This window comes from Haliotis rufescens, unplaced genomic scaffold, assembly GCF_023055435.1.
Source record: "Haliotis rufescens isolate VD_foot unplaced genomic scaffold, xgHalRufe1.0.p SCAF_12, whole genome shotgun sequence".
NCBI classification, from domain to species: domain Eukaryota; kingdom Metazoa; phylum Mollusca; class Gastropoda; order Lepetellida; family Haliotidae; genus Haliotis; species Haliotis rufescens.
In genome coordinates this window covers 41,285,474-41,295,052 of record NW_025963802.1, presented here as the reverse complement: position 1 = coordinate 41,295,052, position 9,579 = coordinate 41,285,474, and the positions used below count along the sequence as shown (strand labels likewise).

General features: G+C 36.6%; 2 protein-coding genes across 4 annotated transcripts; both read left to right on the top strand.

Moving 5' to 3' along the window:
* Positions 1–561: 561 nt before the first annotated feature.
* Positions 562–2,389, top strand: LOC124113897 (postacrosomal sheath WW domain-binding protein-like). 2 transcript variants are annotated; one of them, XM_048393814.1, is made up of 3 exons: positions 562–678; positions 1,336–1,676; positions 2,045–2,389. In XM_048393814.1, the coding sequence occupies exons 2-3, from the start codon at positions 1,349–1,351 to the stop codon at positions 2,173–2,175; spliced, it is 459 nt and encodes a 152-aa protein (XP_048249771.1). In that variant the 5' UTR covers positions 562–678; positions 1,336–1,348; the 3' UTR covers positions 2,176–2,389. The 2 variants fall into 2 exon arrangements, with proteins under 2 accessions (XP_048249771.1, XP_048249770.1); XM_048393813.1 differs by having other exon boundaries at positions 1,336–1,682.
* A 4,668-nt stretch (positions 2,390–7,057) lies between these two features.
* LOC125371563 (postacrosomal sheath WW domain-binding protein-like) lies at positions 7,058–9,385 on the top strand. Of its 2 annotated transcripts, none has more exons than XM_046474374.2 (3): positions 7,058–7,174; positions 7,833–8,173; positions 8,538–9,385. In XM_046474374.2, the coding sequence occupies exons 2-3, from the start codon at positions 7,846–7,848 to the stop codon at positions 8,666–8,668; spliced, it is 459 nt and encodes a 152-aa protein (XP_046330330.2). In that variant the 5' UTR covers positions 7,058–7,174; positions 7,833–7,845; the 3' UTR covers positions 8,669–9,385. The 2 variants fall into 2 exon arrangements, with proteins under 2 accessions (XP_046330330.2, XP_046330329.2); XM_046474373.2 differs by having other exon boundaries at positions 7,833–8,179; positions 8,538–9,383.
* The last annotated feature ends 194 nt before the right edge of the window (positions 9,386–9,579 follow it).

Genomic DNA, 9,579 nt, shown 5'->3' with positions numbered 1-9,579 from the left:
TTTTATCTCTCTCTCTCTCCACTATTTGACATGTATTCACCCTATATGTGTAATGAGCTGATGAATTCCTCACATTTCTTGAATCAACGTATGTAAGGAATGACATAATTTACTGTCCATTGTTGCCGTCCATCAATGAGTATATTGACATATCAACATATATTCGTCAAAATTTACCCATCTTGTTGCATTTAATAAGCGAATGTCTTCCTGTGAAACACGTACAATTATAAATCTTACAATTTACGTACATCATGCAAAGTAAATTGTATTTAAAATAACATGTATTACTCTCTCTATCCCTCACTCTCTCTTTATCTCTCTCTCTCTCTCTCTCTCCACAATTTGACATGTATTCACCCTATATGTGTAATGAGCTGATGAATTCCTCACATTTCTTGAAAAAACGTCTGTAAGGAATGACATAATTTACTGTCCATTGTTGCCGTCAATCAATGAGTCCTTGTCAATAAATACTATCACACAGCTAACATAGACTGGCCATCGTTGTATAATACGTTGACAACCCCGTCATAGTGCAGACACATTTACAATTTATGACCGTAAGTGGACCGGTGCATATAACCGTCTGTCTTAGTATATAAGGTAGACGTTTTGATGCAGACTTCACTTTCCGATTCGGACTCTCCTGGTAAACCTATTCTGATCCGTAGAAAAGTAAGTATTTTTGTGTGCAGTTTAATGTCGTCATCGCATATATTAATTTCATTTCGTGTTCACATGAAGTACTTGCGTGGTATATGGAACCGGATCCTTCTCACGGATTATCCATGTGCACGAATATAATTATTTACATAATTCTACCCGCTCTGTTCATGACGGAATACATATTATTGCATTTTCTTAAACATCTTAATATGCAGTGATGGGAATGTTAGCATTATCATGTTATTCCAAACCAATCCTAAAAGAACAATAATTCAGATCACTGGATGCTTCATAATCTACTTCACATTCGATTCAAATTACAAGAAGATAAAAATAAATATTATAGCGATTGGGACGTTTCTGGGTGATTGTTATTTTATTCGGACAAAGGCGATATTTCAACGTTTTGAGTTGTCAAATTCAGTGTGTTTGTGAATATACAAACGTGTTTGATAACATGTAAATATGCGTTTAAAATTTAGGATGGAGTTGAATATAAAGTGGCCTTTGTTAATATAGTTTTAGTTCTCAGTGAAGAAAGCTAAATGGTTTACAGTATGTCCTTCATTTGCATTACATTTTGTAAATCATCGTCAAAATAGAAATGACGTCATTAAATATTTCACGGTTTCAATTAACACATGTACATTTTCTCTTACTTCCCAGATTCAAATAAACCATGAAGGTACTTGCTGTCATCATTGTCTGCCTTGTTGCCATAACAAGAACGCACGGTTTTGGAATTGGTTTCCCTCCTTTCGGTGGCATCGGCAATCCTCATTTCGGCCTAGGGTTTCCCCACTTCGGCCTTAGAATTCCCGGCTTTGGTCTTGGGATGCACCCCTTCGGTCTTGGGATTCCTCCTCTCGGATATGGAATTTCCCCTTACGGACTTGGTGTTTCCCCTTACGGACTTGGTGTTTCCCCTCTTGGTCTCGGCTCAGGGCTCCCCAACCAAGGATTAGTCCATCCAGGGTTACAGGGCGCTGGTGCCATTCAATCCAATGGTAATGGTAAGTGCATTATTACATTGTGATAGAACCGCTAACAGTAAATGAGAACACGGACAACCTTGCTGATGTGTTTCAAGGTTTATTATCAAGTAATACATCCCCTATTTATTTATTTATTTTCTATTCTACAGATTCTGGTTCTGGTACGATCTCGATGCCTTTATAAATTTACAGAAATGAACATACAGTAAATAAGAAACATGGCTTAATAGTCAGTTTATTTTATTTTATCTCGATACTTATGCAATTGATACAAAAGAAACCAGCAGTAGATCAGAAACATGACTACAGTGTTGATGTGTTTGTACAAAATGCATTCGGTATCGTGTCAAAGTCAGTTATTTGTATTTTGTCTCCTGCAGGTCCAGTGTATGTTGATCTCGACGCTAATGCTGCTGCTGCCCCCTCTGCTGCTGCTCCCACGACTATTGCCGCAACTGATGTTGCTCCGACAGGACCTGCTGTATATGACCCCACCTACATGATACTCTAAATGAACAGAAACAGTGTCTTAGTTCGGGATGAAACAAAATCAGGGCTATCCATTCTGGTTCAGCCAGTTTTGCATTGATAGTGTTGGTGTCAGATACTGTCAGTATTGCTTCAAGCAGTTGTGTCTTCAAAGTTGACATGTTTTGCATCCTAAACAAAGATGTTTGGGATGTTATCGCTTATATGTATAACTGTTAATAAATATCCTTACAGTATATTTATGTCTTGTATGTTCAATGATTTCCAATCCATACATGACCAGTACACTACACGGTAACACATGTCTATCATGATGATTTCACTCGGAGATATAGATATATATCGGACTTAACAACTGACTTGCCTTTGCATGTGTTTGTGACGGGTGCCACCAGTGGGGCAGGAAACGCTCACCTTTTCGCGAACACCTGGTATCATTACTATTTGATAGTGATTCATAAACATATCCTCATGATATAGTTTGCATCGTACTGTCGACTCTGCTTTATGCAGAGATTTCTATTGGGTATGGAAAGAGTTTTGTCACTTCATTTTTTCACTTTGGTGAAACCCACGAGCACGGAGGTGGTGCAGACAATTCAGATAGAAAATTGGAGTAAGAGATCATGATTGAATAACATAATGTAATTATATTAAAGAAGTTGCTTAACTTTCATTTTAATCCCAATGTTTATATTTATTCCTCTTGCATGTAATTTGATTCTTGTTCGCAAACTCTTTCTGTAAGACTTGTACGTTTAATTAGTTGATTCATTCACACTTTCATAAGTTTGATAAACGGAAACAAGAAAGCATGCCTTGTGATGTCGGTTTAGTCGTTGAATAAAAACTGCTAAGATGTATCATAAACTACATAAAAGTGTCATACAATAGGAAATGCTAGGTGTATTATATCGTCTGCTGACTGATCTACTGAGAGAATGGCCGTATAAAGGGAATCAGTCAATGTAATCAAAATGAAAATACACGAATGCTGATTGCACTTTTTGCAGTGTTATATGAAATATAGGTGTAGTTGTGGGGGGAGATGAATGGTTTGGGACAGCAAAATAAACTGACACTATAGAGCACATATATGTGGCGTCAAACTGCAAAATGGGCTTAAAAGTTGTAGCCGTTGAATGATCTACATTGAAAGAAACCCGTCTTGCTATACAGATTAAAATACACGATAATCATCAACCATCTTTATCTTGGAGAAGTCATATAGCTGCAATATTTCTGAGTGCGCTGTTACAAACAAACAAAATTGAATCAGTTGTGATGCTGACATGTCAAAGCACGGGACAGGTAAAATTGTTCCACCCGGTCCGATATATGGGATCAACTTTTGGCCTGCAGACTTGTCAATTTCTCTTTCGTACTGGATTCCAAAGCTCAAAAATATCTGTATACAGAGATATATATTACTGGATCCAGCAAATGTACTCCCCGAATCCATGTCTCAAAGATTAACCATAGTTCTTAATACAACCAAGGAAGCATTGCCTTTATATTCACAGAAAGTATTTGTGACAAGTGGAATTAAGACACCGTTCATTCTCAAAAACTTAAAATATTTCCTTGAATGTGTTGAAATCTCGGAAAATTATTATTAATTACATTAATAATTTAAGCAAACTTAAGGGGACATTTCATTTTTTCACCCATGGCGAATTTGTCACTAAATGTGATGACAATATGTATAGTTACAACTCTATTATCCAAGGTTTAGGGCAATTTGTGAGAAATGTCACCTGAAGTTAACTGATAAAACAATGTGTGAAATCCTGTTTTTCCTCAAAGATAAAAATCTTTGGGAGCTTTAGAAATAGGATATGCAGGAATGATGTACATATATTCATCCCCATGGGCACTAATTATGCTCCCCTCTCAGCTGATTTGTTTCTTTATGCATATGAACTGCATTGTCAGAATCTTAACAAGGGCATTTGGTCAAGAGGTATGATCTAAGCTGCAGGTATATCGATGATCTGATATCGTTCAATAAAGATCAATAATGGCAGGATACTTTCACCTTTTCGCCATCCCCTGGCATCATCACTAATTAATAGTTTCTCATAAACACATGCTTATTAAAGGGTCAAAACCGTAAAATAAACTTTGCGTTCAGCAGATATGTCTTATGATTATGGTGAAGTTTTAGTCGCTTTAATTTTAAGTATTTACCCGCACTAGAAATTGTAGATTTATACACCTACGTATACCTCCATGTTTTGCACTAGTCTACTTATTTCGAAATAACGACAGTCATAATTCATATGTACAAACACTCTTCAAAAAAGAAGAAACGCACAGGTAGTATGTAGTTCATTGAAGCTGACTACGAGAACGAGATACTGAGTTCAGCGCAACCTTGTGCCCTTATGTGACATGACAATGAACAGTTTTCAATGCCTTTGTACAACGACAACATGTGACTATCGAGCTCCAAAATTTCATATTTGCATCTATGAGAATATTAAATTAAAAATATCGACTTTATTAGGGACAATGCAATTACTAAAAATCTACCTGTGCGTTTCTTTTTTTTGAAGAGTGTATACACAAACACACACACACACACACACACACATGTACACAGATTCACAGACAATTCAAAACGTGTTGGCATTGCTACCTGATTTTCTTCCAACAATGTATTAGTCGTAAAAAATGCTTGTTTTTGCGATTCGCTATCTAGAGTTGCGCCCTTTTGCACGCCAGAAACCTATGATTGTGGGTTCGAATCCCGGTTCGCCCCCATTATGTTTCTAGGTTTGTCAGCACCATACCCGTGCTCGTGGGTTTTACCGAAGTGGTAAACGTCTGAGACCTGCATCACTTGGGGCTTTCCTCATACATGAAGCTGACACGCCGTGATATAACTGGAATACTGTTAAAAGCGGCGTTAAACCCAAATAACTCACTCACTCAACCAAAACAGTGTATCTGTAACGGTAATAAGTAACTGGTACATTAATACACTTCGTAACATTTCGACATTCATTTTTGTATGAGTTTTATGCAGAATGTACACAGACACCTTTCTGTTTTTGTGTATACATAATACAAATTTAGAAAAAAACACTAAACATACAGTTTGACTCTTGGTATGTATTTTCATTATGACCCAAGAAATAAGAATAATATCTGGATAGTGTATGATGCACATATTGAGTAAAGCTGATAACATTGAATGACCTAAATGGGTTGTCACTTAAACTATTCCCACTCCAATACAGTGTTACCCAACCCATTTCTGTTACCAATGGGTATAACCACTTTACGACCGCTTTCATTGCCAACTGTCCTGTTAATTGAAACTCAATGTGATAATGGGGATATGTGTGACCAGTCCCCTTTAGACAGGTAAGATTGGCAGTTAAGCAGAAAGGGAAATATTGTAGAGTAAAAACGAATTAAACATCTCCATTGCTAAGTTCTACAAGTTCTCATCTGATCTAATAGTACCATATACTAACTTATGTGTAACAATTTATCTGAGAAAGCACATTTTTAAATCTCTTTGAACTTAGGAGTTATCATTCATAAGAGTGGGGATAAACAAAATCCAAATAATTATGGAGTCAAATAGCAGCTAAGTGTATTCAGTACTTTATATACGTCTGTGCTCAACAAGACTGGTGTTCTGGTCAAATGCATATGCTGTTGATAATATATTTATTTTGCAAGTAATTATCCAACGGCATTTGTCTAAGAAGAGGGTAAGGTTTATGCTGCATATGTTGATTTTTCAAAAGCCTCAAATCATTTGCAAGGATATTACATGCTTTGCAATCTATTTAAAACGCCTTGAAATTAGAAGATGAACAAACTGTGTTTTCAATGTTCAGCTTAGTTAACTGTAGATTTAACCGTGTTAAATTTAATTTGGAACCAAACGCGCAACGTGAATTTTCAAATAGCACATTTAGCGCAGGAGAATGCGACCGATATCGAACTATAATTTTATCCATAGAAAACGTGTTTCAAAGTATCGCTGCAGTATTTTGCGAGTGCCTGAAAGTAGATATGTGAATAGGTGTTATAATATGATGTTTCATACATCAGAAAATGGGAAATGTGATTAATTGGGCTTCAAAAGTTAGCAAAAAAATTCTTTTTCTGCCTGATTTGACTATGTATGGGAACAACAATTTAAGCATAATACTTTACAAATATTATTAATTATCTTGTATTTTTATTTCGTGTGAAGGTAATATACGGTAAATTGTAGGGTGATGGGCTCCTTCCGGGTATTGAAACCAATAGTTATACCTTTTGTAAACAATCCGTTTGCTCGGAATTGTATGTTGAGGTTATAACAGTTTCCAAATTTAAAGTAGCTCAGGCTCGTTTTAAATGTAGTTCACACCAATTAAAAATAAAAACAAGAGGATCAAACGGCAGCCAAGACAACTGCGAGTACGTGAACTATGTTGTTGTTACACTACCGAAGTTAAGGTTCTCTTTGCTATGATTTGGAATGCATTAGGGCAACATATATTCGTCAAAATGTACCCATCTTGTTGTATATAATAAGCGAATGTCTTCCTGTGATACACGTACAATTAGAAATTTTACAATTAACCTACATCATACAATGTAAATTGTATTTAAAATAACATGAATTACTCTCTCTATCCCTCACTCTCTCTTTATCTCTCTCTCTCTCTCTCCACAATTTGACATGTATTCACCCTATATGTGTAATGAGCTGATGAATTCCTCACATTTCTTGAAAAAACGTCTGTAAGGAATGACATAATTTACTGTCCATTGTTGCCGTCAATCAATGAGTCCTTGTCAATAAATACTATCACACAGCTAACATAGACTGGCCATCGTTGTATAATACGTTGACAACCCCGTCATAGTGCAGACACATTTACAATTTATGACCGTAAGTGGACCGGTGCATATAACCGTCTGTCTTAGTATATAAGGTAGACGTTTTGATGCAGACTTCACTTTCCGATTCACACTCTCCTGGTAAACCTATTCTGATCCGTAGAAAAGTAAGTATTTTTGTGTGCAGTTTAATGTCGTCATCGCATATATTAATTTCATTTCGTGTTCACACGAAGTACTTGCGTGGTATATGGAACCGGATCCTTCTCACGGATTATCCATGTGCACGAATATAATTATTTACATAATTCTACCCGCTCTGTTCATGACGGAATACATATTATTGCATTTTCTTAAACATCTTAATATGCAGTGATGGGAATGTTAGCATTATCATGTTATTCCAAGCCAATCCTAAAAGAACAATAATTCAGATCACTGGTTGCTTCATAATCTACTTTACATTCGATTCAAATTACAAGAAGATAAAAATAAATATTATAGCGATTGGGACGTTTCTGGGTGATTGTTATTTTATTCGGACAAAGGCGATATTTCAACGTTTTGAGTTGTCAAAGTCAGTGTGTTTGTGAATATGCAAACGTGTTTGATAACATGTAAATATGCGTTTAAAATTAAGGATGGAGTTGAATATAAAGTGGCCTTTGTTAATATAGTTTTAGTTCTCAGTGAAGAAAGCTAAAATGGTTTACAGTATGTCCTTCATTTGCATTACATTTTGTAAATCATCGTCAAAATAGAAATGACGTCATTAAGTATTTCACGGTTTCAATTAACACATGTACATTTTCTCTTACTTCCCAGATTCAAATAAACCATGAAGGTACTTGCTGTCATCATTGTCTGCCTTGTTGCCATAACAAGAACGCACGGTTTTGGAATTGGTTTCCCTCCTTTCGGTGGCATCGGCAATCCTCATTTCGGCCTAGGGTTTCCCCACTTCGGCCTTAGAATTCCCGGCTTTGGTCTTGGGATGCACCCCTTCGGTCTTGGGATTCCTCCTCTCGGATATGGAATTTCCCCTTACGGACCTGGTGTTTCCCCTTACGGACTTGGTGTTTCCCCTCTTGGTCTCGGCTCAGGGCTCCCCAACCAAGGATTAGTCCATCCAGGGTTACAGGGCGCTGGTGCCATTCAATCCAATGGTAATGGTAAGTGCATTATTACATTGTGATAGAACCGCTAACAGTAAATGAGAACACGGACAACCTTGCTGATGTGTTTCAAGGTTTATTATCAAGTAATACATCCCCTATTTATTTATTTTCTATTCTACAGATTCTGGTTCTGGTACGATCTCGATGCCTTTATAAATTTACAGAAATGAACATACAGTAAATAAGAAACATGGCTTAATAGTCAGTTCATTTTATTTTATCTCGATACTTATGCAATTGATACAAAAGAAACCAGCAGTAGATCAGAAACATGACTACAGTGTTGATGTGTTTGTACAAAATGCATTAGGTATCGTGTCAAAGTCAGTTTTTTGTATTTTGTCTCCTGCAGGTCCAGTGTATGTTGATCTCGACGCTAATGCTGCTGCTGTCCCCTCTGCTGCTGCTCCCACGACTATTGCCGCAACTGATGTTGCTCCGGCAGGACCTGCTGTATATGACCCCACCTACATGATACTCTAAATGAACAGAAACAGTGTCTTAGTTCGGGATGAAACAAAATCAGGGCTATCCATTCTGGTTCAGCCAGTTTTGCATTGATAGTGTTGGTGTCAGATACTGTCAGTATTGCTTCAAGCAGTTGTGTCTTCAAAGTTGACATGTTTTGCATCCTAAACAAAGATGTTTGGGATGTTATCGCTTATATGTATAACTGTAAATAAATATACTTACAGTATATTTATGTCTTGTATGTTCAATGATTTCCAATCCATACATGACCAGTACACTACACGGTAACACATGTCTATCATGATGATTTCACTCGTAGATATAGATATATATCGGACTTAACAACTGACTTGCCTTTGCATGTGTTTGTGACGGGTGCCACCAGTGGGGCAGGAAACGCTCACCTTTTCGCGAACACCTGGTATCATTACTATTTGATAGTGATTCATAAACATATCCTTATGATATAGTTTGCATCGTACTGTCGACTCTGCTTTATGCAGAGATTTCTATTGGGTATGGAAAGAGTTTTGTCACTTCATTTTTTCACTTTGGTGAAACCCACGAGCACGGAGGTGGTGCAGACAATTCAGAAAGAAAATTGGAGTAAGAGATCATGATTGAATATATAACATAATGTAATTATATTAAAGAAGTTGCTTAACTTTCATTTTAATCCCAATGTTTATATTTATTCCTCTTGCATGTAATTTGATTCTTGTTCGCAAACTCTTTCTGTAAGACTTGTACGTTTGATTAGTTGATTCATTCACACTTTCATAAGTTTGATAAACGGAAACAAGAAAGCATGCCTTGTGATGTCGGTTTAGTCGTTGAATAAAAACTGCTAAGATGTATCATAAACTACATAAAAGTGTCATACAATAGGAAATGCTAGGTGTATTATATCGTCTGCTGACTGA

Bases quoted from the DNA above. Each gene is read 5' to 3' on its own strand.
- LOC124113897 (XM_048393813.1), top strand. From the start codon at position 1,349: ATGAAGGTACTTGCTGTCATCATTGTCTGCCTTGTTGCCATAACAAGA. The intron at 1,683-2,044 runs GTAAGTGCATTA...TGTCTCCTGCAG, and splicing joins CATTCAATCCAATGGTAATG to GTCCAGTGTATGTTGATCTC.
- LOC125371563 (XM_046474373.2), top strand. From the start codon at position 7,846: ATGAAGGTACTTGCTGTCATCATTGTCTGCCTTGTTGCCATAACAAGA. The intron at 8,180-8,537 runs GTAAGTGCATTA...TGTCTCCTGCAG, and splicing joins CATTCAATCCAATGGTAATG to GTCCAGTGTATGTTGATCTC.